This window comes from Tasmannia lanceolata, unplaced genomic scaffold (genome assembly GCF_043159265.1).
Source record: "Tasmannia lanceolata isolate RefF3 unplaced genomic scaffold, GAP_Taslan_0.1 ptg000008l, whole genome shotgun sequence".
Lineage (NCBI taxonomy): Eukaryota > Viridiplantae > Streptophyta > Magnoliopsida > Canellales > Winteraceae > Tasmannia > Tasmannia lanceolata.
The window spans coordinates 24,003,834-24,031,311 of record NW_027518685.1 but is presented as its reverse complement, the minus strand read 5'-3'; the positions used below and the strand labels follow the sequence as shown (position 1 = coordinate 24,031,311).

The 27,478-nt window shown below is 37.0% G+C and overlaps 2 protein-coding genes across 2 annotated transcripts; both read left to right on the top strand.

Moving 5' to 3' along the window:
* The first annotated feature begins 1,774 nt into the window (after positions 1-1,774).
* Positions 1,775-18,495, top strand: LOC143884908 (glycine-rich protein). Its single transcript, XM_077388761.1, has 13 exons — positions 1,775-2,343; positions 6,691-6,947; positions 7,256-7,321; positions 7,702-7,780; positions 10,428-10,507; positions 10,654-10,677; positions 10,921-11,045; positions 12,538-12,754; positions 12,897-12,950; positions 15,557-15,603; positions 17,075-17,159; positions 17,996-18,059; positions 18,171-18,495. Exons 1-13 carry the CDS (start codon positions 2,073-2,075, stop codon positions 18,272-18,274), a joined length of 1,473 nt encoding a protein of 490 aa, XP_077244876.1. The 5' UTR covers positions 1,775-2,072; the 3' UTR covers positions 18,275-18,495.
* A 3,721-nt stretch (positions 18,496-22,216) lies between these two features.
* Positions 22,217-27,250, top strand: LOC143884907 (rac-like GTP-binding protein RAC2). Its single transcript, XM_077388760.1, has 7 exons — positions 22,217-22,576; positions 22,664-22,751; positions 23,677-23,786; positions 23,914-23,977; positions 25,306-25,370; positions 26,223-26,288; positions 26,897-27,250. Exons 1-7 carry the CDS (start codon positions 22,478-22,480, stop codon positions 26,993-26,995), a joined length of 591 nt encoding a protein of 196 aa, XP_077244875.1. The 5' UTR covers positions 22,217-22,477; the 3' UTR covers positions 26,996-27,250.
* The last annotated feature ends 228 nt before the right edge of the window (positions 27,251-27,478 follow it).

The window sequence follows — 27,478 nt, the reverse complement described above, 5'->3', positions numbered from 1 at the left end:
TTTTATTATAGTTCCCAAGAAGCTCTCACAAGCCCTTTAAATACTGAAAGCCAATAAACTTGGGCGGAAATATCAAAACATTGCAACGCTTCCCTTTTAAAATATGATTTAGTTCGGGATCCCAACCATAGTATTTCTTATTAATTAGATATGGAGAAGTCATAAATCCGATTTACAAAAATACCTTCTAATTTTTTATAGGAAAAAAATACACTTAGACCCCCTGTGGTTTCTGACACATTCAGCTTAACCCCTAAAGTTTAAAAAGGTACAAGTAGACCCCCTGTGGTTTCAAAACGTGACAAGTACACCCCCTCCGTCAACTATCCGTCAGTTTAACCTGACGGAAAGACTAAAACTAACCATGGTTAATATTTTGAAGACAGAAATACCCTCATTTGCAGAGGGATTAGGGTTACGCCATTTCCCATCGCCCCTCCGGCCACCGCCGTCTTCAAGAAATTTTTTTTGACAAAAGCAAAAAATAAAGCCCTAAAACATTAGGGTTTTTGTGCAAATCATTATAATTATGTGAATGAAGATAAAAAAAACTCCTAATGGAGAGTTTATGTTGATAAATCAACAAGGGTTTGATTCAAACCCCAATTTTAGTTTTCAAGTATGAAAACCCTAATTTTCAGTTGGGGAAGACGAGGGCATTTTGGTCTTTCCCCCCACACCGTCAGCTCTGCCCGGTTAAAAAAAACCAATGAAACCACAGGGGGTCTACTTGTAACTTTTTAAACTTTAGGGGTTAAGTTGAAATTGTCAGAAACCACAAGGGGTCTAAGTGTATTTTTTCCCTTTTTTTTAACTTGGGTATTTATTATGAGGTATTTTAGTCGAAATAAACCATGGGCATTTTCAAAAGATTCTTACTTCTGGTATTTTGTCATTATTTCTCTCAAGTCCCGAGCCCCCCTATTCTCTTCAGTAAGTCATTCACTTGCCCCTAACACCCCACCTTTGCCACTGGCTCACATTCATGCTTGCTCTCTTTTAAGAATCTTAAGGTTCTATTTGGATGCCAATCGCAAATAAACTCCAAGTAAATGTCAAGCACTTTACGGTGCTTGGTTGCCAATGTAGCATCAAAATCCCTAACGACTACTAGACGAAAAATGACATTAATAATTGAATGTTGGGTGATGTGGCATCATTGGGATTTCCATGTGAAATAACTCAAAAAAGAATAAATTTCTTAGGTAATCTTCCCCTTCTCTCTCTCATGTTCTCCCTCCCCCAGTTAACTTGCATCCAAACAAAATGAAGTAGTTGGCTTTACATGGATTTACCACGGGTTTAATTGCATGCAAAATTCTTACCCTCCATGGATGTTACTTGCTCAAATAATGCTTAAGCATCCAAACAGAGCCTAATGGTGTACTAATATCGTCAATCTGATATGAAATAAAACGTGTCCAAGACATAGGAAGTAGGATTCGAAGATCAATTTGAATCTGATTTGATCAGTATAGGAGATTTGAATGGATCAAGACTAAGAAAATTTCACTTAGTTGTTAAAACTTGATTGACGTCTAAACCAAACTGAATACAAAGAGTTTGGAGGCAAGGTAAAGGAAACTATGGAAATTAATAATTTTAAAGGAAAAAATCTATTATTAAAAAATTCCACAATATAATAGGCTTGCAGTTTCCTTGAAAAAAAGAAGAAGGAAATGTTATCAGCAAACCCATATTTTGATATTTGCACAAATGCAGCTGTCTTTGCCTCCTTAATTGGCTGATGAAAGCTTTTCACAAAATGTTGGGGAGCAATTTCAGTGGGGGTCGGGTTGGGCCGGGCTGTCCTCAACCCTCAACTCGACCCAACCCGAGGAACCATCTTCCCTACCCCTAAAAAAAAAAAAAATAATAAAAAAAATTCGGGTTTCAGTCGGATCTACGGCCCATCATAAACCACAGATTCGACTCGCCCTTCTGTTTGTATTCCCGAGTCAGACATCTAAATCGTCAAAACCACCTACTTAAACATAGCTTGGATCGAATTGAACCACAGTTGTTTGATTTCAGGTCCGAGGGCCTTTGAGATCTCGATCTCAGATATTATCATGGATTTCTCAGAGCAAGATATCGAGATAGAAAAGGAAGAAGAAAGCCACGAATCCTCATCTTCTTCATCCTCCTCCTCCTCTTCTTCTAATAACAGCGGTAGAGATACGAGTAGTGGGAGCGGAAGTTCAAGTAGTAGCGATGGAGAAGAAGAGAAAGATGATGCTGGAGGAGAAGAAAAGGAAATTGGATCCGAAGAGAGAGATTTATTCGATTCTGATAACGAAGCCTATTCCAAAACATTAGCTACTAGTCCATTTCCTCTGCCTGGTGAGTTTCTAGGGTTTCTTTCATTTGGATCTTTTGTTTGTTCGTTTTTTTACTGCTTTAGGGTTTCCTTTTTTTTTTTTTTTTTTGGATTTGCTATGTGTTACGAACCCAAATCAGCTTGCAGCGTGATTGAATTTTGGATGCGCGGCATAGAATCAGAGAGTAGTGGAATATGTACACAATTCCTAAGATTTTTCAAACCAAATTTCACCTTTTTTGTTGTTGTTGTGGATTTTGGTTTCAAAGTCATAGTTTTAAAACTCCCCTGCGTCTACGTCGACTCCCCTGAGTAGACTCCCTTTTACCTTGTCCGAGTTCCGCGACTCCCCTGAGTAGACTCCCTTTTACCTTGTCCGAGTTCCGCGTTGAGCTGCATCTGCATTCCACGCTTTGCCCTATAGAGTCAATAAAAACGCCTTTGACTTCTCAGAATTATGACCGCGTCACCCGAGTACTCAGCCGCTTCAACCGAGTACTCGACCGCGTCTTGCTGAGTCGACTGGGATTTTCTTCGGCCGCGCCGCATCCTTGTCTTTAAACACTGTTCAAAGTTATGACGAGGGGACAAGAATGCTACCTCAGCAGATATGAGAGATGGACATCCCAGGAGCCTCCGGAGAGTTCAATGCAATATTTGCAACCAAACGACTAACGAGGAATGGCATCCCAAATTCAAACAAAATCCTGTTGTGCAACCAAACACATCCTCTTGACCTGCTATGATGTAATGGTCTGTCCTCCTTGCGTGAAAAGACACACTTTCTGGAATAAACTTCTTCGTTCATTTGGAAAAAGACTACTTATATGTTAAGGCCCTGTTTGTTTGGGATTGTGGCAGCCTATTGTGATTACTAGACTCAAAATTACATTTGGAGTCCATTAATTTTGAGTCCAATAATCACAACTGGCTGCCACAATCTCAAACGAACAGGTCCTAAATAGAAAACTCACTTTGCGGCCACTTATCACTTCTTCTAAAACTATTACCCAAACCAATTTTGATACTGTAATGCTTATCTCTAGGACTCCTACAGTCCTACCCATATCAAACAACTAAATAACAAACTCACAAGTTACACTAGTGTAAACTAAATTATTCCACCCAGGTGGTGCCCATCTAGGCACATATGACATAACAGTTTGGTTCTTCATCATGTTCACTTCAGAACATTAGAAGAACTGAATTTGGGTGTAGGAATCACTGTGTTGTATGTGTACAATGACACAAAATTGAAATTGGTTGTGTACGGTGTGGTCGACGTGAGAGAGACTCATAGAATCTGTAACGCCCCGACTAACCGTGTAGATATTGTCCGGTTCTAGGCCGCAGCCCTCCCCGTTTTTAAAACGTGTCTACACAGGGAATGGGGGTCTATAACATATAACCCAGGAACTTTCTTTCTCCGCTTCCGATGTGGGAAATCATTCTTGAATTTTCGTGAAACAACTAGAACAGTTTGTTATCATCTATGATTTTTTTTGATTGATAGATAAATGGGGGTTGTGTTTCCTTCCTTTTCGGTATGCAAGCTAGGTATAAACCATTGGCATCAATGCTATGAATGTTATAGTAAGGACCTGTTTGTTTTGAGGACCGACTGTGAGTCCAAAACTGATTGTTCGACTCAGAATTAAACGTAAATTTGAGCCCAGTAAGCAGTCTTGGACTTACAATCAGTTCTCAAAATCCAAAACAAACAGGGCCTAAGTGCTAGGTTATGAGTGTAGACACAGGGTTCCATTATTCGTTTTTTTGGGTCTCCTGTTTCAATTTGCTTGTATCCTATGTGATTTTTTTTTACTGAGAAGGCCTTTAGATTATCGATTATAAGGTTTTTGTTAGAATTTATATATATTTTTAGTTTGAATGATCGGTCTTTACTTGGATCGTAATACTCTCTATTGAATAATGTATTAGAGTAGTTTAGACATTACTTGTAGTAGTTAGGGGTATTGTAGTCATTGTACATTGTTGCCCTAGTTTGGGCCTATATATACATCATATTCATGAGGAGCTCCCTAGTCGAGGCTCTCCATCCTCTCCATTCCTCTTCTTCTTCCTCTCTCTAACCCTAACTTCATTTCTAACACTTTATTTTAATGGATGTTCATTAGTCTTCGTAGCTTTAAAATTGAATACCTTTCTGTTAATTCTTAAATGAGAATGCAAGAGTTTATAAAAAAAAGTATTTTGATGTCTACTATTGGTGCTTTGATGAATTGGGGCTTTTGTTACTCCTCTAAGCTAGATGAAGGAATTTTCATCTCACCTTCGCTCCTTTTTTTCCCTCTTTTCTATATAGACTGGATGGAGGGCATTGCGCTGTCCACCTCAATTGGTGGTTGCTAGTTAGTAGTGGCAGTCATGGCAATCTATCTTTTTCATTACTTGACTTCCACTTTATCCTATGGATTGATCTTATTGCCACGGCTTAAATTTGGGAGTCGTGAACTATTTTCAGTCTTTGAGGTCTTTGGTATTGTACTTTGGTTCTTAAATTTGTCGTGAGTCAATGCTCACTCTATCTTCCTCCACAAATCACAAGCGTTTTGGTGTTACAGTGTCCATCTTGGGAGTCTTGAACTATTTTCAGTCTTTGAGGTCTTTGGTATTGTACTTTGGTTCTTAAATTTGTCGCAAGTCAATGCTCACTCTATCGTCCTCCACAAATCACAAGCGATTTGGTGTTACAGTATCCATCTTGGGAGTCGTGAACTATTTTCAGTCTTTGAGGTCTTTGGTATTGTACTTTGGTTCTTAAATTTGTCGCAAGTCAATGCTCACTCTATCGTCCTCCACAAATCACAAGCGATTTGGTGTTACAGTATCCATCTTGGGTCGTGAACTATTTTCAGTCTTCGAGGTCTTCAGTATTGTACTTTGATTCTCTCCCTTGTTCCTATTGCCAATCTTTGATTTGTTTCAAGATAATGGCGACTCTAAGATCCTCCACAAATCACACATTTGGCGTTACACTCTCCATCTTGGAATTCATGAAATATTTTAATCTTTGACATCATCCTACTTCATTAAATTTGGATGTATGGCATGACATTATGAATTAATGTTTGACTCCAACTTATCAGTTGTTACAGGAAAATACTTGGTACCAATTTTCATTTTAAAATCTAACCATGTTGACACGGAACTCCTTTTAGTCAACTCAATTTGCAGGGTGTGACTAGTACTCCCCTATTGTTTACTTGACCCCACTAGCTAAGCATGTCTTAATTGTCTTGGACTCCCGTGGAATCTAGGACCTATGAGATTGAGATTCGGCTATTCAATTCTTGTCTTCCAAGCTTTAGACAATTCTTGAGAAACTTGACTGACTCTTTGTGGCCCCGTGAGGTGCAAATTTTCCCAGAAGTAGCATCTCCATGAAAATCAACTTTACAAGATCTTGAAAGATGGGAAGTTTTATTTCAGAACATTCTTGACAATTGACACATGGAGAATAGTGCCACTGTCATGAGAAAGATGGACTGCTTTTTTAATATTCACGTGTAATAGTACAGAGGAATCTTTTGATGTGTCACTAATGTCCTCTTATTGGTGATTGGATCCATTAGTTGGTTCCCCGTAAGTTCATACTTCGGAATTTGGAAAATAGCTGCCAACTGGTGCTTACCATGGCTTCCATTTACTTGTTAATGCAACACTTCTGAACATTCCCCTGAAATAAAGTCGGCTTTATACGACCGTGATTTTCCCCCCGATTTTGACCGTGATTTTTTCCCCGATGATGCTGTGGCAGTCACTAGCTCAGCAAACAAACTTCTACAATTTCTAAATATTGAAGACAATGTTTATATTCATATCTTTATAGGTTATTATTTGTGTATATATACATATGCATGTACATACAAGCATTATTGTTTCATCTATGCATGCATTTTTTTTCATGTAAATGTGCCTAAATCTTCTTCTTTTGGGACTCTATTCTGATTGTTGCAGCGTTGATTAAAGTTCTTTATAAAAAAACAGTTTCGATAAACATGTCAAATAAACAGCTAGATGATACACTTTTTGTGAAAGTATAATTCTCAATAAATTTGCTACTTTTGTCTCCTTTCATTTCATTAGTCCTCAGTTTCTTAGGAAAATAGTTACTCGATTAGGTTAGTCACATAACTTTTGAGGCGTTTTTGACAGTGTATGGCACATGATATTTGCATTGAGAGATTAGGTTAGTCACATAACTTTTGAGGCGTTTTTGACAGTGTATGGCACATGATATTTGCATTGAGAGATATGAAGCTTCTCAATTTTTCCTTCTGTATTTCCGTGAATTTTTTCATCTACTTATTTTACGTGTATCCTTTTCAATTAAAATGTGTATGCAGTACTGCCTCCTCTTCGAAATACTAACAACCAGACGAGAGGAACTTTTGGACGTGGTCGTTGGCAGTCTGGACATCAAAACGATAGAGGGTTTGGCCCACCCCTACTCCCGCGACCTGGATCTTTTCAAAGGCAGCCCTATGGTTTTGGTTCGAAATTTTCTTATTCAAATGGACGTAATGATGAGCGTTTTGTGTCGGAGCTGAGGCTTTCAAAGAGCGAAGAAACTTTATCTCGTAAACATATTGCATTTCAGGAGGTAGTGTATTTTTCTATCTCTTTGGTGATGTGAATTCTACTCAGTACTCACATATAAAAAAAGGGCGGCCTAGTGCATGAGGCTCCCACCATTGCGGGGTCTGGGGAGGGCTAGATGTACGCAGCCTTACCCCTGCTTTGCAGAGAGGCTGTTTCTGTGACTCGAACCCGTGACCACTAGGTCACAGACTCACAATGGAGCAACCTTACCGTTGCGCCAAGGCTCTCCCTCTACTCAGTACTCACATATTTTGTTTTATTTTTCTGAGTCACTTCTAACTATGTTGAAGTCTTAACATGATTGGAAAGCCTTGTGAACTTGCATGCTATAGTCGCGTGGAAGGTGGAGATGTCTATTTTGATGATCGCAGTTTGGTAAGCCAAGCGTCATGTCTTTAATTCATACATCTTTTTTATATTTTGATTATAAAAAATATAAAAACTGGTTCAAGTTGGATGTCTCTAACTCTATCTATCATATGGTTTATTCTGAGAAGTTTATACTGGATTTTATACCAATGGTGTGGTTCAATGCTAGTTGATTTTGCATTTTATCCATGGAAAGATCATCTTTTTTGTATCAGCCCCCAAAACTGCACTCTGTTGTTACTCCCGTCTTGTTAATCCGGTGCTCGATGCATGTTCTAGATTAGTTCCATATTTTTTTTCCTTCGTTTTTTGGCTGGGCTTTTCATTTTTATATTAAGCTGCTACTCCTCTGATCTGTACACTCTTTATTCTGTTTGTGTTGCTAGAGACTGTTTAAGCGCCTTATTTCTGAAGATGTTGGAGCTGATCTAAATGAAGGGTTTGAATCATTTATTGAAAAGAGAGGTATGTTTTATGTGCACAAAGTCTTATCTCGGCTAACTTATCCAGGGATACTCTTTGATGGAAAAAATGATCTAAAAAGATGCACTTTTTGGTCTCTGATTATATGGCACATCTTGCTACTGTCCATATAACTATCTGATGAGTTCCAAAATTCAATGTGACATAAGACATTTCGTTTCCCCAAAAAAAAAAGAAGTGAAATGAGACATGGGGTAATATAATCTTTCAGTGAAGCATCACTGTGCATAAAGAGAAGCATTCATTTGGTACTTCCATTATTATGCCCTTTACTTAATTTGGACATTGGAAAACTAAGATGAGATATATCCTAATTAATTTATAACTCCATGTATAGATTTATATTGAATGATAAATTCACCCTTTTATTTACCTGGTCACCCCCTCCTAGTGATTTCATAACTATGGAAAGATGTCATAAAAACACTAAAGGTGGGCGGCCATGGTTAAAACATGGGGCACATTTATAGCCAGCCTATTATAATGCCAACTAAAACCTAGACTTAAGCAAATAAAACTAAAATCTAAGAAATCTGAGCCATATATTGATGGGGACATCAACAATGCGAAAGAATTCAAGGTTTACAAGCGCAGACGTGGACGAGACTGATGGTGGAGACTCTAGCATAAGCTATAAGCTTCTTTTTTTTAAATTATTTATCTTCTATTTTCATCATTTATTTGTAGCCTACTTTTTAGTATCAAATCTCATCCGTTTGGCTTTTTTTGGTATTATTAGAAAGGTTTTTCAATTACCTATGTAATGAGCCCAAGATCACATGATTTGAATGTGATTTGAATGTGATTTGAGCAAGTTATAGGTGTTTTTAGGAAGTGCTATATATTGCGAGATTACTATTTTAGGTAGGTTTTTAACTTTATTTAGTTTACTTTGGGTTAGATGAATGGTTGAGATTAGTTTTAACTTTAAGTTATCTTCGAGGGTTTCTTTTCTTATAAATACATCTTATGAAAGCAATGTAAGGGACTTTTGAATATTGAATAGAAATGACGTTTTGGTTGAAGCCAGAAATTAGGGTTTTCTTCTTCTCTCTTCTTTGCGGTTTGGAACCATCCTTCTCATCTTCTCTCTTCTTATCTACTCTCTTTCTCTATCAAATCTGAACAACAAGGTTAGTACATCTCAGTTTCTTTTGTGTTTTGGACAGAAAAACCAAAATCCATATATCTTGTTTGTTCTTCAAGAGCTCAATATGAGATTTTGAGGAATTGGTTTTGTGATTAAACCTCAACTAAAGCACTCAAGATCCCTTACCCTAAACCCCTTTTGAGCCTAGTTGAGATTTTCACCATTTTCAAGCCCTACAACTAGTTTTTGAGATCCGTAGCCTAAACCTACGATCAAAACCTTTCCCTAAACCCTAGATTTACTTCCTTTTACATTTCTAGATCATAATTATAATCTGGACAAATTTTAACCCCAAAAGTCCAGATCTAAAAAATTACGGAAATAGCCTTTTAGTCTAAATCTAGACTGCTTTGAACGCCTCACTGCTGTTGATAATTTTCCTGATGTTCTTCATTGATTATTATTGTTTTCATCCTTGTTTACATCTAACTCATCGGTATTTGCATTAGCTTTTAGTTCTTTTAATTGGTTGCATGCGTAAAATCCAAGGTTGCTAAGGCGGGAATCGAAAGCAGGAATCAAAGGCTCCTGGGATGGTTGGAAGCGGGAATCGTGGGTTTGCCAGAGAGTCGACGGGGAATCGTCGGGGAGTCGCCGGAGATTCGCCGGGGAATCGCTGAGAGTCGCTGGGGAGTTGGGATTCGCAGGGAATTGCCTGGGAATCGGGGTTTCTATAAAGTGGGAATCGGGGTTTTCATAAATTGGGAATCGGGGTTCCCCAGAATCGGGGATTCGAATCGAATCACGGTTCGGATTCGCGATTCGGGGATTCGCGAATCCCCAACTCCAGGTACGAATCCCGCTTCTCTGGTAAGATCTAGTTTAGGACTAATTTTGCCATTAACAATCCACCTAGAGGATCTTTTACCTATTGATTAATTTGAATGAGGTTAATTTCTTGTTAATTGTGATTGTTCTAATTATTGAAAGCATCTAACGTCTCGTTATTGCTGCTGCCCCGTAATAAAATTAGAGCCAAACTAGCCCTAGGTTAGTTCTTTAGGTGTTTGAGTCTTTCATGCTAACCCAAAATCTTTCCTAAGCCTTTATCCCATTAGGAGTGTAGGAGTCTCCCTTAATTAGGTATTGTCCTGGATCATATATACCACTAAAACTCCCCTGACTACAAATTGTCAACCCTATGTATATTAATATTTATTGTTGTACATTTCTGTCACTGTCTCAAGTTTGCTGGATTCATTTCAAATCCTTGTCCCCAAGGGTTAGACCAGTAACTTGGCGGTACGAAAACTTCATCAGCTGACCAGTGAGAGTTTCTATTTACCTAATTACTATTTCTTAGCTTGGAGCCTAATGCTGCCATGCTCTGATTGTTGTTATTTAAATATTTTCTTGCATTTCATGATGCCTTGATTTTACCGTTTTACCTGTTTTTTTTTTGTAAACCTGTATTCCCTTTAGCTTTGTGAATGAGTGCTGATTTATGCAGGCAACTCTGTCTTGTTTTCTGTAAATCAGAGTTGGGCTCTCAGGGGTTTGGTGACCTTCTTGCTTGCATAAGAAACAAAAATATTCCACTTCAGAATATTCATTTTGTGGTAAGTGTCATATACCTTTGATGCATCTAAATTTTAAGTATGTACGTAATTTTTCATACTCTTAGCGACAAGTGTTGGGTTGTTGTAAGATGGACACCTCTATCAACATGGATTTCATTCTGATATTTTGTTGTGCTGTTCCACAGACTTACCGCAACAACCTTAACAAGGTAATTGCTAATCCAACACATCCCACTCAATATTGTCTTAATTTACTGTAGTATTGAGTAATTCATGATAAATTATTTGATATTTCATTACTGTGCATAAAATTCTGTTGAGTTTCAGATATTGTAGTATATTAAAGTACACATCTTATTTGGAGTTACCCGCTATGTAAGGAGTCTCTTGTGATAGTTTTTTATGTCAAGAGTGTTTTGAATGTAAAGAATCTTTTTCTCTTATATATGTAGATATTGGCTACTGCTTACGTCAGGCACGAGCCATGGGAAATGGGTGTACATAAGAGAAATGGGGTCGTTTATCTTGATGTGCATAAGCTCCCGGAAAGGCCACAATCTGAGCTAGATCGTCGAAGGTACTCCCCTATTCCTACCGTTTTATTTCACGTGTAATTTTTCTCATGGGTTCAGAATGTCTAGCATTCTTCAGTATTCAGCTTTGTTTTTTAACCTTAAAAACGATGACTTTGTGTTTTCCTCTAAATCCTTCTCACTCATGCATCCTTGAAATTGTTTGTCCTTCACAGTTGATAGCTTGGAAGTCTGAAATATCATGCTTGTATTTTCTAATCTTGATGGGGTCACGTTCTAGATGAGAGCATTTAATAGAGTTAAGCAAATCCTTACCTTGAAATTAAGCACTCACTTGGAAAAAAGGTTTTAAAGTGGCTGGAAGCAGTATTACTTCTGAAAATAAAATTGTTAGAGTGCTAGATGAATTCAAGCCATAAGATCAGACCATACAGCATATGGTTCTTTGGGAAAAGCCTTGGCATGCCCGTGTCTTCGTATCGTTTCTTTTACTCACATACACTCATATATTGTTTCTTATATATATGAGGAAAGGGTTCTTGCTAACATTAGCAGCTAGCGTAAAACAAGGGTGGGCCACATTGTTGGGCTGATCCTAAGCATTCATTTGAAAGGCCCCATCATGGATGAGGTGTGTACCAAAAATTAGCTTCATTGGATCATTATAGGATGTCCATTTGTGGGGGTGAAAATGGACAGATATTGTTTGTCTACTAATCTGCCCATTTTTTCACCCCACAAATGGACACCCTAAGATGATCCAATGGAGCTGATTTTTTGTGGACACTCTATCCATGAAAGGGCCTTTCAAATGAATGCTTTGGATCCCCCAACAATGTGGGCCCACCTTGTTTTACGCTAACGTTAGTAGGTAAGCTTACCTGCTAACGTTAGCAGGAACCCTTTCCTCACATATATATATATATATATATATATATATATATATATATATATATATATATATATATATATATATGAGAAAAGTGTAGCTACACGTACGGGTAGCTAACTTAGCTACTCCGTCGGCTTAAAATACAGTGGGCCCACATTGTTTCGGTGATCCAAACCATTTATTTGATAGGCCCTCACATTGATAGGGTGTCCCCAAAAAATCAGCTCCATTGGATCATCCCAACCCTTCAAACTGTGGAGGCAAAAATGGACAGATTTGTGAAGGTTTTTACACGTCCATTTTTGCCTCCACAAATCGTAGGGTTGGGATGATCCTATGGAGCTGATTTTTTGGGCACACCCTATCTATGTGAGGGCCCATCAAATGAATGGTTTGCATCACCGAAAAATGTGGGCCCCACTGTATTTTATGCCGATAGAGTAGCTAAGTTAGCTACCCATACGTGTAGCTACACTTTTCTCATATATATATCTGTGTGTGTGTGTGCAGGCATGTTAATAATAGGTTCAAACACTCATGAATGCCAATGCTTACACATGTAAACAAACCTAATGGCATGATCACTGCCCAGCAACATAGATTATCTCACATTACCTTGATTTAACCATATCCTGTTAAAACAGGTGCTATTGGGGCTATTCTTTCGAGAATCTTGCTACTGAAGATTCCAGAAGCACCAATGAAGATGGACTGCATCATATTGATGCGAATGTTGAGTACTGTTCCGTGATTAAAACTAAATTAGGTGCCCATCGTATTCTTATGGGGGCTGAGATGGACTGCTGTGATTCAACTGACGATGGAAGGAGATTCTATGTGGAACTGAAGACAAGTCGTGAGGTTGATCTGTTATACATCAATCTTCTGCCGAATCTTATCATGCAAAATTGGTTTTTTTTGTCATGCAATGCGTCAATCTACTAACTTGTGAATCTTCAAACTTGCTACTAAATAATGATTTTTTTCTACTTTGTAATCACAGTTGGAATATCGTACAGAGGAAAGATATGAAAGAGAGAAGCTTTTGAAATTCTGGGTATATTTTTTCATCTATTTTTGGTTGTGGATACATATCTGTCAGTTATGTAGCATGACAGACTTTTACATATTGCATTTTCTAATTATTTGGCAATTCTTTGTCTTCTCTGTGTTTTTATGAATGTCTGTGTTTCCAGAAGTAACATGTGGATTAACATAGTTGGTCCTCGTATGGGACATTTATCCAGATGTTCTAGTATGAGTGGGATACATAACATTATAGTCTACTTTATTACATTGATTCCATAAATTATTATGAGCACAACTGATTTCTGTTGGTCGCTTTGCTTGCTTTACAAATTTGTTACCCTGTTTAGCTTGTAAGGGAGCAAAAGTAATCATACTAGATGACAAGGAAAAAATATTCAGGCTAGGTGACATTATGTGAATATTTTCTAAATCTATAACCTATTTCTGTGGAAAGTCTGTAATACATGCACAAACACTTGGCATATCATTTACATTACAATATACAATTGCGGTATGTGCAATACTATGTTTTTGCACAGTTCAGATCACTCAATTTTAGTTGATGTCGTGCTTAGATTACAATTAGCAGATGTTAAAATAAGAGATTTCTGAAAAGATCAATTTATCTTTGAAAAAAGGTTGTTCTTATGTATCATTTATTATGTACAAGGAGACAAATAGTCACAAGTATCTATGAAGCCAAGCAACTTATTTCAAATCAATTTATTAACATTGCAGATGATCAAATAAGATATTTCTGAAAAGATCAATTTATCTTTGGAAAAAGGTTGTTCTTATATTATCATTTATTATGTACAAGGAGACAAATAGTCACAATTATCTATGAATCCAAGCAGCTTATTTCTAATCAATTTATTAACAATCTTATGTATCCTAGCTTTATATAATAAATTCGGTGACAATGATTGTGATACATGTTAGTAATTATTACTATTTTCTATGGACTAATTCCTGATGCTAGTAATCAGTCTGCTGCACTCGTGGACAGCCGGTGGGTATTGAGTTAATTTATCCTTGAGCTACTCGATCTGGAATCTGTCTTGTATGGATTTTGAGCATAGGTTGGCTTGGGTTGACTTTTTGCTTAAAAAAAGAATTGGATTCGACCTGAAACTGACCAGATTTCAAGGTAAAAACTCAACATGAATTCCCAAAAATTGGCCCAAGTTGCACCACTGATCTATTGACCGTGATATATAATATTTTACATTGTGTGAGTAGGATGTTGCAGATATGTTTGCAACTATGATTTGTGGGCACGGACAAGAGTGTCGTGTGTCCGACACTAGACACTGACATGGAGTGTCAGACATGGCGAACCCCCAGAATTTAGAAACAGGGACACGGCTAAAATAGAAAGTGTATATACGCATAATTTATTGATACGGATTCGTGTGTCGAGTTTTGACACTGATAGGAATTGTCTGACATGGCAACGTCTGAAAATCTAGAAATGGTGACACGTACATACACATAAAATTATTGATTCTTGCACAAATACGTGTCCACACGCCCACATTAACTCTAACACTCCTAGCAATACATTTAAAAGTGTCCAAAGGAGTGTCGACACAGGTAGACACGCATGTCGTGTCGGACATGGCAGAACACATGTACCGACAATAAATTCATAGTGTCGGCTAAATTATAGGTTTGCGGGTTCTAAAACTTGTATAGAGTTCAATTATACCACATAGAATATCTTGAATATATTTTTCTTGTTCTCTTCTTACTGTGCTGTATGCTTTACCTCGCCATTCTCCATCTGCTAATATTCTTTTTTATTCTTAGCAGAACCCTGCTAATTCTTTTTTATTCAATACATCGACTTTTACAAAGATTTCAAAATAAAAGCACATGAGAAAGGACAAAAATTCATGCTCCTGACAGTGTATTTTAAGCCATCACAGTAGCAGAACCCTACTGATCATACTCGAATCCTGCAGCATAGACTTGACATTGATGGCTTTCATTTACCGTTGTTACTGAGTAAAATTTTCTGAATTTTTGGTTACTGTGCTTGCACCCATTAATTAAACTTTTTTCGAAAATCTAAACCGTAGTCTCATTACTGTGATGGCTTAAAATACACTGTCAGGAGCATGAATTTTTGTCCTTTCTCATGTGCTTTTATTTTGAAATCTTTGTAAAAGTCGATGTATTGACTTGTTTACCACTTTACCCTTAGTTCCTTAGCCTTGAATTTGTTCCACTGTTTTTTTTTCTTTTTCTCCTTTCCCTCCTATTGTCTGGTGAGGGGTTTCTGGCAAATTTCATCCTTGATTCTTATGTAAGCAAATGCTTTGCTTTGGCTAGATCTATGATTTGTTTGTTATGCTTCACAGTGTAATCAGTCTTTGATTTGGAGCTATTATTCCTTTGCATACTAAATCTTTTTCTACTTTAATATGACATGATGATTTTTACTATTTTTATGATGTCATTAATGCCGATCTGTCTGCTATGCTTATAGACTGACATAAATGTGAGAGAGGTAGTTAGTAAAATTCTCGTGTATATTGCATTTTCAATAATTTGTGCACGGCGTTTGATTTTTTTAATTTGTAGTTTGTTTGGGATGTAACCAAGGATAACTTTTTCGCAATATTGCAGATCCAGTCATTCCTTGCAGGTGTTCCATTCATTGTTGTTGGATTTAGGTAAATCCATTTTCTATACATTTTTCTATTTCTTCTTAATTTAGCATTATTCTATATCTGACTTCTGGAACATTTTGTAGAAGACTTTCAGCTTTATATGTATATATCGAATGGTAATATTAATAAAATCATATTAAAGGAGCAAAGGGAATTCCAAGATCCTCACTAAAACAGCAAAGCAAGGAAGAAACAAACTTAAGGAAAAAAGAAGACAGAAACCAAACAAAAACAAAAAGACCACAACCCTCAGGGGGAAAGGTAATCGAAAGTCATAAGCTCATCTCTATCAACCCCTAAGCGAGCGAGCCAGTCTGCCTCACTATTGGCTAAAGGCCAAACATGTTGAATCTCTGTATCGTGGCCCTCTATCATATCAAATATCTCCTCAATAGCATCCATGGATCTCGAAAGGCAACGTTCACAATCTTTGCAGAATTTGCATCATTTTAACCGTTAGGATTGAGCTGCCAAATGAGATTATCCTCAGGGCAGACTTATGCTACAAAAAAAATGTACCCATCCGACCACATTGGGAGAATCACCCTAATCTAATAAGATGATCTAGCCAAGTATGATTCACAAGAAGAACATCACGAAGAAGATTCTGGACCTCTGCCTCATTGGAGTCCATAAAACACTTAGGGCCTGCAAAAAGCCCACTTAATTTCTTTCTCATAACTTTTAATAAGACCTCCATTACTAGGCGGAACTGGGTTCCCAAGGTTCTAACCATTGAAATTCAGCATCATAAACTCAGGTGGAGGATCCCATCTGGGTAGACTACTACTCTCTGCATCTGCTCATCTGAATCTCCTACTATTCTCTGTGAAGATAAGTCTCCTTAATACCCCTAGGAGGGAATAAAGCTCAATAGGGAGGAGGATCCCATCTGGGTAGACTACTTCTCTCTGCATTTGCTCATCTGAATCTCCTACTAAGCTCCGCAAGATGATTGTGGTGGAGGATCCCATCTGGGTCCACCAATTTAACATTTTCAAATGATTGTGGTGGTAATAATAATGTTTGGGCCAGAGCTATGTCTTTCTATTTTTTCGTTGTTGTCTTGTAACAAGTACTCAGTTTTTTGAAAAGTTGCTGTGGACACACATATTGCACTAGCCTGTGGAGAACATCTGTTCGGATAGAAACCCTTCGTTTTTAAATTCAATAAAATTTGACCATTCAAAAAAAAAAAAAAAGATTCAATAAAATTTGGTTAATGTTAATGTGTTTCTATATATTTAATATTTTTCTATATATTTTATGATTATACTTACTAAATTACATAAAAATAAAATTTTCTTTATTATCAGATGACTGTATCAATGTGTTAATTCTTTCTACGTTTATTATAGCTTGCTGCTATTGCATCAAATCTCTGTGGTGAACCGTACTACTTCATTTCATCATTTTATATTTCAAAATTATCCATATCTTATTTAATATGGCACTGACATCTTTCTGGAAGCAGGGACGATGCAGGCCGACTTGTTCGTACTGAGAGGCTAACGACCAAAGATATCACACAGAGAGTAAAAATGAAAAACTATTGGCAGGTACTAAATATCTGTGAATCAAATCACCTGATGAACCCATTTTACTTTTTCTTCATTTTATGCCAGCCCCCAAAATGTCTCACTTTTTCATAAACTAAGCTACTTCCTCACTGTAAAGCTGCCATGATTCAAATTGATAGTGGGATTGATTCCATTTGTTGTGTAGCCATACTACTGTACTGTCTACATTGAACTTTCCATGCCATGCTATCGGCATCAGTGATTAAAATACTTGGATAACAAATCGCCGAGGGTAAAACCGAATTGAGCCGGGCAAGTCAATGATTGGCTCAGTGAACTTTTCATTATATTGGTCGAGTCAAAGGAGTTTTTGATTGCCTCGATGGGGCCAAACTTGGATTCAGGCAAGTACTCGGCCAAGGTAAAACCGAGCCGGCTCGGATGAGTCAATGATTGACACGAGTCGATGACTGACATGGGAGTTTCTAAACAGTGACTAGTAGATTCATTACGGCAACAAACTCCAAGGTTCTAGTCATGGGACAAGTTAGTCCTACAGATATGCATATTGTTTTTTTCTTCCCCAAGTTTGTTCTGTATGCATGTGTTGCATGTTTCCAACATAATGATTTACCGAGTCTTTTGACATCTCAAAAGATAAAAGGGTTGGTATAGACGTGTGTATATTACACTATGGGAGAATTTGGAAATGTGGGAGTATTGAAGAGTCCATACTCAGACCTATATGAAATGCCTATCCAATATGGGTAAAATGGGCTCTGCTAAAGTACCATGCAATGTAGCTGAATTTGTTCAAGTTAACTTGTTTCTCTATCTATAAAAAAAATACAAACTTGTTTGTGTCAATTTTGCAGGGAGGTGTATGCCTGGCATTTGCTGACGAGGTGTTGTGCTGGCTGTATGGAACGGTTAAAGAAAGTTGGGTTCTCTCTCTTATTCATCTTCCATTCATTCTCTGTATAGTTTCTGATCTAAATTTCTATTTTTGGCAAATGACTGACTAGTTGGTTGATTGAATTATGGCGTCAGATGAAGACTACATCTTACAGTTCGTTCAGCCTTACAACCGATTGGAGCTCCTTCAAGCCCCATCTTGCCCAGAAGTTATTACTAGTCATTTGGAGCAACTGTAACAAAATTTAGCAATTTTCTCCCATTGAGGTTTCATTTACTGATACATAGATACATACCTAGACACCCATGTCAGGAATCAAGGAGATAAGTAGTGAAGAAATTCTAGACAAGGCATTTGAGGATTCTCCCTACAATTGCTTTGGCTCTTGTAATTGAATTCTGTAATTTAAGAATGGAAACATAGACATGTGCCAAAAGAGCTTTTGGTTTTTGTTGATGAGTCCTTTTCTTTTGAAGTACCCTGAACTGGAGTTTCTGTTAACGCAATTTCTAGACTTCAGGAGTCAGACAAGCCCTTCTCTGAAATTTTTTTCTTTCTTTGGCAATGCTTCTTTTGGTGTAAAATGGGCGTAAAACAAATTTTACGGGCATAACATAAAATTTGTTTTACACCCATTTTACAGCGAAAGAAATGGAGCCTTGATACAAGTAGTTGGTTGAATTTTGCATGGGAAATGATACTATGAGATCCACTTATATAACTATAAGAACTTGTTAGATATCTTGTGGTTGGGTGTATCCTCTTGACATCAGCATTTGGACTGTTTAGCTGTCTATCCCATTCATTGCTTAAAATATTGCATTCATTGGACAATCCCAACCGTCTGATCATAGGGCAGGAATTGAGCGTTGATTTTATTTTTTTTCATTATCCATCCATTTGTAATCCTTTTATAGGATGGTTAGGTAGGATCATCCAATCCATCTTTGTTGGGTGTGGATCCTCTGCCCCAGAATCTGTCTACCAGATCAACGGCCACGATCATCACATTCATTTCCACTTATTATGGTGGACCCACAAGGTGTACTGGGTGTTAAGCTTCTTAATTTTCTTAAAAATAATGATTGGAAACTTGGAATTCTAGTTGGGCTAGTTGGACAGGTGGAATTGAGAGAGAGAGAGAGAGAGAGAGAGAGAGAGAGAGAGTTTGAGTTTTTATGAGGCGTTTGGTAGTGCACTGCATTAAGTATGTATGACGCAGATAACTCTTACCTGCTCTGTCATCATCACTTCTCTCACAAAAACAACACATTTATTTTCAACCAACCTAAAAAAAAACATTTATTTCCGCAGCTTTCCTTTTGGGCAGTGATAAATCGACCCCCAACTATCTTATATCGACTCCCTATGTGTGGTTCTCTCTACTCTGGGTTAGAGAGAGAGAGAGAGGAGAGATAGACACATGGGGTCGATTTATCACTCCCCTTCCTTTTCTGTCTTTTCCTATAAATAACTGAACTTTAGCCTTTTTTCTTGTCTTTTCTTGAAAATAGTCATTTTTAAAGAAAAGACAAAATAGAAGCAGAGTAAACATAGGGAAATGATATCACTTGTTTGTCGTGTAGTATTTAAATACTACACGACAAACAGGTGGAGTGCATGTTTATCAAAACACTTGGCGTAGATATCATTTCCCTTATATAATGGTGTCCGCCCGCTTTGCCGTGCTTATTGAGAGTAAGACATAGGTGCCGCCCTTGATGTTTGATCCAACAACAACCTCTTAATTTTCTTTCGTTTGATCAAGGGTGGCACCATATAATTCCACAGAATTATCATTTCTAAGGCCATGTGTGGCAACCATGAATTTTTTTCTTCTCATGATAAACTACTTTCTCAAGTGGTGAGAGAGGTGTACAGGGAGGGTGGCTAAAATTAATGAAAATATCAATCATATTTGAGGTCGAGTTATTTGTTTCCTTGTTTTTCAAGCATTCCTTACCCACTCCTCACTCATTCCTTGTTTTTCAGGCATTTCTTACGCACTCAGTCATTTCCTCTCGTGTCTATCCCTGTCCCACCATCCCTCGCACTGGGTAAGCTAGTATTTTTTTTTTGGGGGGGGGGGGGGGGGGGAAATCATGGTAGCTAAAAATGCCCTTAAAGCATAAATAGAATCTCATAATAAATACCTAGAAAAAAAAAGAATCTCATATAAAAACAGGAGAAAATGTAAGAAAAATATTCTAAAAAGAAAAGATAAAAGGAAATTCAAATTGAAGTATTTTGAAATAGAACAACCAGGCTGAAAGTAACTCATGGGATCAATAGTAACATGCATTTTTATTTTTATTTTTGTCAAAAGGGAGGGCAAGATGTGAAATCGAGACCATTGATCTTGTAGAACACCACGAGGCAACCCGCATGGATCAACGGATCTGATCATGAGGAATAAGTGGGGCTCAAGAAAATATCTTTAAAGAAGGAGCTTACCATCCCCTATCATTTTAGCATTCACATTATTAAGGGCAATGATGCGATGAAAACCATGTAAGACACCCTCCGTCCACAGGACCGATCCTGACCGTCGGACCCAATTTTGAAGTCATTTAATTGGATAAATGGTTCCGATCATGCTGATCATGAGTGAGCCCAATGTGTTAGACAATAGCATATCATAATATAATTACCTAAATATCAGTGCAAGTTATTTCAAACTTAGGCTGTTTCCGTTTGGTTGCCGGGTTTTTTTTTTTTTTTTTTTCTGAAATTTATGTGGGTAAAGAAGGTAGGAGACAAAAGATGGGACAAGCATTAATTAGAGAAAGATATTATGATGAGTGGAGAGAGAGGGTAGAGAGAGAAAGAGAGACCACCATTTTCAAGACAAGATTTTGCTGATGTCATCAAGAAAAAGCTGATGTGACCACTAAATATTCTCCCACATAAATCCTAGGAAAAAAAAACCCAGCAACCAAACGGAGGTAAAAAAAAAACGAACATAGAACAAATTTTACGTCCACTTTTATGTTGAAGGCCATGATTTCTCCTTTCCATAGTTCAGATGGAAATGATATGACTTGAGATCATGTAGGGAGATATTATCATAAATTGAAGGTCCTTTTTTTTAAGGTAAGATCGGATCGAACCACCGACCAGAAGCTCTATTGACTCTTCCATATCAAAAGCTCCTCAGTACAAAGTTTGTTATGACCAAAACCACCACATTACTCTTCAAATTGCCAGATTTTCTACCCAGAGGAATGACAGATGTAAGGACGCGGTAGCATAAACAGCCGGAAAAGAGCCCTTGATTGGACCCATGTCATTAAGTGCAACCTTTAAAATAGCTTGAAAAAGTAAATTCAGCTGCAGTTAATGACATGGATTCAATCAAGGGAAGTAAATTCAGTTGCACTTGATGAGGTGGATTCAATGAAGGGCCCTTTTCCAACTGTTTATGCATGGGCGCCCTTGCATCTACCATTCCTGATATATCCTTTGTTTTTCTTTAAATTTTATAATGACGGAGTCATTTTCTAAAATTGACTGCATTGGCACCCCTTTTGTTTGTCTTTTCCTGAAAATGAAGGGATTTTCAGGAAGTGACAAATAGAAAAGACTCATTTTATACGGTGTAAGCCCCTATGGTCAAGTATTTTTGAAAAAGTAAGTACGCACATCTTATACCATAGGATGATCCAAACCGTCCACTTGATGGGCCACATCATAAATACGCTGTGCCCCAAAAAACACTTCCACATTGTGGGATCATCCTATGGAAATGTTTTTAGCGTATTTATGATGTGGCCCATCAAGTGGACGGTTTGGATCATCCTATAGGGTAAGCCGTACAGTTCTTTTTAAAAAATACTGGACTATAAGGGCTTACACCATATAAAAGGACTAGAAAAAAGGTTGAAATTCTGAGAAAGGGGGTGGAAATATCAGTTTCTTAATTCCGAAATCATGTTTCTTCCTATACACCAACAGAATGCCTTGCCCTGTTCTTCTATTTCACATTCCTCTCATCAAATTCTGATTGAATTGAAAATTTTGTATTGACTGAAATGCCCATTTTCTTCAGACTTTAAATCTCTCTTCTAAAATGAAATAAACTTTAAATGGGGAGACAAACATCATCACAATTCTTGATTCCCTTTCCCACTTTGTGTCTATGACAGCCTGAAAAGGTCATCACACAGCCCTTTCTCTAAAAAAAGCAATCACATTAAAGAAAGAAGAAAGCTTTCCTCTTACAAAAGAATACTAAAACTGCTCTGATTTTCTATTCATCTCTGCAAAATTTTAGATATTGAGAAAGATATGGGTCTCTGAAAAGGGTTCTGGGCTTTCTGCAATTCTGCTCTCCTTTCTGTTGGGCTGTCAATTTCACAGTGAAAATATTAAGAAAGAGAGAAAGAGGGAGAGAGATTTTATAATTTTTTTTTTTTCCAATCTTTTGGGTTTGTAAGATGAGATGAGCAATTCTAGGTTCATCAAGTGTGTGACAGTTGGAGATGGTGCTGTTGGGAAGACATGTCTCCTCATTTCTTACACTAGCAACACCTTCCCAACTGTATTTTTTTTTTGTCTCTATCTCTATCTTTCTCTCTCTCTCTATTATATGGTATTTGAACTTTTATGGGTTTTTTTGTTTTGACAGGATTATGTTCCAACAGTGTTTGATAACTTCAGTGCCAATGTTTTGGTTGACGGGCAGACAGTGAATTTAGGCCTCTGGGATACTGCCGGTAAAGTTTTCTGTTTTCTATGAAATTTCAATCTCTAAAATTTGACTTTAAAAAAAAAAAAAAACTTACTCTCTGATCTATCTGAAATTTTGATATGCCCAGAGGCAATGGAGGAACATGACTTATTCAGTTCTTGTTGAATACCCCCTGTTTTTTTTTTGTTGGGCATATCCATGTCTCTTATACTATCATAGTGATATGGGAAATTCTTCATTTTGTTTCTTTCTCAGTGGTTTTAGTAGATTCTGCTGAAAACGTGCATGTTTTCTCTTTACGCCCTGTTTAGATTGCAGGAATTTTCATGAAAAAGTTTGGAAAGGAAAATTATTGTTAAAAATTCCTACTTTTTTTTACACAAGAAAAAAGATAACTTGAACCAAGCCGATTCAATTTTTGCTTAGAGAAACCTTCATTTTATGATGATATCCTTGTAAATTAACCATAATCATATATTTCCCTTTAAATTGCTGAAAGAAAAATCCCAGGAAATTTTTTTCCATCAAAAATGTTTTTCTTGCAATCCAAACAGGGCCTTAGGGTGAGAGGATGAATATTTTCTTTATTTGTATGTGGGCAGTTTGAGATATAGAAAGTTATAACAGAGAGAAAAAAAATCAAAACAGAATGAGCATATGTAGATATTTCACCCATGTTAAAATGAGCATTTGTAGCTTAAATTGAATTATCAAAATAGCCCACTTCCTAGTTTTGAATTTAAAAGCTTGTTCTATTTATCATGTTGATGCATGGTATTTGAGCAATTTCTGTTCTTCAGAAACCGCAGAGTATATGCATGGTTCTTAGAAAACAGGTACTCAGCTTCTTGAAAAAACAAAAAAACAAATAGTGAACCTAAATTTCAGATGATGAATTGGAATTGCATATTGTCTGTTTTTCCAGAGGTTTAAGATTTAAATCTGTGCAGGACAAGAAGATTACAACAGACTGAGGCCCCTCAGTTACAGAGGGGCTGATGTCTTTCTCCTTGCTTTCTCTCTTATTAGCAGGCCTAGCTTTGAGAATATAACCAAGAAGGTAAGCTTATATTATGCTATTATTTTGATTTACCTTCTAATATCCTAACTATATTTTGTTGATCATTGAAGTACTGTACTAATTCTCTTTTTTTTAAAAATTTTTTGCATTAATTCTGTGGGAGAAGTGGATCCCAGAGCTGAGACATTATGCCCCATCAGTTCCCATCGTGCTCGTGGGCACTAAGCAAGGTGTTGTATTCCCTCCTCTTCATATTGCAGGGATTATTTACAGATTGCCTCTTGTTTTTGTTATTTCATGAAGTTATCCAAATTTATTTAAATTTTGAAGGTGGTTTGGACACACTTCATGTCATCTTCTGACAACTCAACATAATCAGCAATTTTTTACCCTGATGCGCCCATGCTTACCAGTGACAAGAAATCCTTACCCAAATTTACATGAATATGGAAATTTCCTATAAATTCAATACCCCAAACCTTTTTCTGGCCGAATGCACTAAATTGATGACATGAGATTGTAAGGAGAAGCATGGAAAATGAATTTGGAATGTGTTATGTGGAAAATTCGAATTAATTAATAATCAAAAGCACAATGAAATAGGAAAAAACCTATGATTTGTGGACACGGAAACGGCAAACCCCAAAAATTTAGAAACGGGGACACGGCTAAAATAGAAACTATATATGATCCAACATCAAATATTAGTTAAAGAAGAGCTAAAAAAGAGTTTATAATAAAAGAGGTAAACACAATATGCAATAATAAAATAGAATGTGACACTTGACACAGAACAAAAATGTGTCCACACCCACATTAAGTCTAACACTTACATCAATACATTTTAAAGTGTCCAAAGGAGTGTCGACTCGGGTGGACATGCGGGTCGTGTCAGACACAGCAGGACACGTGTGTCGGCAATAAATTCAAAGTGTCCACTAAATCATAGGAAAAAACTATGTAAAGATGACAATTCATATCCCTATAAATCTTTTTTTGGACCCGTATGTTAAACATGCTTTGATGTATTAGGAGAAGGGAACTTAATTTATCTTTTCCGTATTTTTTTATATTTTACATAACATATTTCTATGCATGTGGTTTCATATTTCTAAGATTTTATGATCCAATTGTTATACAATAGCATATCTTCCAATATTATTATATTGCTGTATGGAGTCTGCCAACCAACACACACACTGTGTGCGCACGCTTTAGATTTTATATTTTTATTCCTTCACTGCCTAAATCCGATTTGGTGGCTGCTCCTACATTTAAAGGATTTGTTGTACACCAATGTTATCTAGGCAATATGGAAGACAAAGGACCACTTAGATTTAAACATATAATTTACACATTTAATAGTAGGTCAAATTGAGATGATCTTTTCAGAATCCCGAGTTTGTTAAGGTGGGGAAGAAACTACAGTGTTCGTATATGCCGTAGTATAGAACAAATGATTTGGTCATTAGTAAGAAAAAAAAAGGAGTATCATGAGGAGCTGAGAATGGATGCATTTTTCTTTCAGTTTTAATGACGTAATTTTTGGGGCTGACAGATTTAAGAGAAGACAAGCAATTCATCATGGATTATCCTGGAGCATGTACCATTTCAACAGCACAGGTATGTCTCAAGTGTTATTCTCCCTAGACAGAAATTATTGCTTATTTCATGGATAACAAAAATACTGTTTAGATGGATGGTGTTTCCCTCTTTCTATTCTTCCAACTCGTAAAAAATAGCGGAATTTTTATACAATTGACAGGAGGAATTTCTTCCTGTAGCAGCGAAATATAGGCTCTGGTTAAGCCTATGTCCCTCATTTCTTCTTGGCGCACTCGAATATATGCCATTAATCAAGGGCAACTCATGATTTAGATGTCTCCCTAGATCATTTATCTTTCAACACTCTCTCTCTCTCTCTCTCTCTCTCTCTCTCTCTCTCTCTCTCTCTCTCTCTCTCTCTCACACACACACACACACACACACACACACACACACACACACACACACACACACTATATATATATATAGTTAGTTAGTTAGTCAGTCAGTCAGTCAGTAGAGGATCACTACCAGAACACCAAACAAAAAATAAACAAGATGTTTTCCTAATAGCTGCATTGATGAGCATTTGCCACATCTAAAAGTCATTTGAAAAATGGAGTGTTTGTTACTTAGCTCGCTAATCAGGTTTTGAGCCCCAAACCATATTGCAATAAAATATCACAAGGTGACCAAATCGAAATTAGTGGGGTGCAAATCATGGCGAATCAAATCAAGCAGCCAAGAATCATGCAAGTTCCATTCAAAGGTTCAGATCATGTTGTTCTGTTTTAGTGAATGTGCCTATATGGTGACCTTAGTTTATCCCTCTTCATATAATGTATCATGTTTTCTCGTACTCTCTTATATTTGTTACATAGTTAGATTGTATGAGAGCTTCTAAATTTCTTAACTACTTCTACCTCTCAGGGAGAAGAGCTGAAGAAGCAAATAGGTGCCCTAGCATATGTAGAGTGCAGCTCAAAAACTCAGCAGGTTTGTCATGAGCTATTTTGAACAAAAAACAGTAGAAAGTACCTTGTTATTCAAGAATGGTTAACAAGCCCTTTATATTGTTTATGGATAGATAACCCTGATTTTCAGTAAGGATGCCAAAACAGCATTTGTTCCATCGAAATAAGGAAGCTTGCTAAAAGAAATAAAGTCTCATTCCTACAAACAATCCCGTTTTCATGTAAAACCCGAATTTCAGGGTGGTTTTACTGTTGAATTAGTAAATCTCTAACTGATCATGTAGTATGGTCAGCTTTTTAACACAACCCCAAGCTTTGTATCAGAAAAATTGATTTGGGTCCAGTTAAACCATGATTACCATTTGATTATATGGACATTATTGTATTAAGAACATATGATTTATTACATTCGAGAATGGGGATTTCTATAGTACGCAGTTTCCCACCTGTTTGTTTTGGAATTTGTGAACCAATTGTGAGTACAAAACTGATTATTGGATTCAAATTTACATTTAATTTTAAGTCCAGTAATCAGCTTTGGACTCGCAGTCAGTTCTCATAAGCCATATTGGGGAGCTATATGTGGATGTATCATTATTTTAGAGTCATGAAAGCTTAGTTTGGATGCAGAATGTGAAAGCTGTTTTTGATGCTGCAATCAAAGTGGTTCTTCAGCCACCTAAACCCCATAAACAGAGGAGAAGACAAAAGATTTGCCACATCCTTTAGTCCAATTCTTGAGGTGCTTAGCGTTTGGTTGGTGATGGAGATCTGTGGAAAGGTTTATTCTCTGATTTTTTTCTTATGGGTGTTTGTCTTTTTTCTTTCTTTTTTTTTGTCTTTTTGGGATGAAATGGCTCTTTGCTGTTGTTTGTTGTTTTTGGTGTTGTTCATTTGAGAGGCAACGAGATTGATCTTTGCATCTACTACTTCAAAGTCCAGCTTTCACCTGATAATAGAAGAAAGAAAAATCACATTGTTGAATGGGTTTAGTTTTTCTATTTTTTTCATCAAGTGTGTGTAAATGAATCAAAATTAAAGGTTTATTTTTGTGAAATAACCAATTACCCTAAAAGCTTAAAGTTGGCGTTATTTAATCTCCCCCTCAAGTTTGGCCCCTCTTTTAATTTTTTCTGCTGTACATGTGGCACATGTGGCCCCCTCTTTTAAGACTTGTGTATTTTCCCACTTCTGTTCAGCTTGGAGAAGATA

What these genes read in the sequence shown, in the direction of transcription:
- LOC143884908 (XM_077388761.1), top strand. Translation starts at nt 2,073, where the DNA reads ATGGATTTCTCAGAGCAAGATATCGAGATAGAAAAGGAAGAAGAAAGC. An exon ending in AACATATTGCATTTCAGGAG is followed by an intron (nt 6,948 to 7,255) that starts GTAGTGTATTTT and finishes ATGATTGGAAAG; the next exon opens with CCTTGTGAACTTGCATGCTA. An exon ending in ACCGCAACAACCTTAACAAG is followed by an intron (nt 10,678 to 10,920) that starts GTAATTGCTAAT and finishes TTATATATGTAG; the next exon opens with ATATTGGCTACTGCTTACGT.
- LOC143884907 (XM_077388760.1), top strand. Translation starts at nt 22,478, where the DNA reads ATGAGCAATTCTAGGTTCATCAAGTGTGTGACAGTTGGAGATGGTGCT. An exon ending in GCTCGTGGGCACTAAGCAAG is followed by an intron (nt 23,978 to 25,305) that starts GTGTTGTATTCC and finishes TGGGGCTGACAG; the next exon opens with ATTTAAGAGAAGACAAGCAA. An exon ending in GTACCATTTCAACAGCACAG is followed by an intron (nt 25,371 to 26,222) that starts GTATGTCTCAAG and finishes TCTACCTCTCAG; the next exon opens with GGAGAAGAGCTGAAGAAGCA.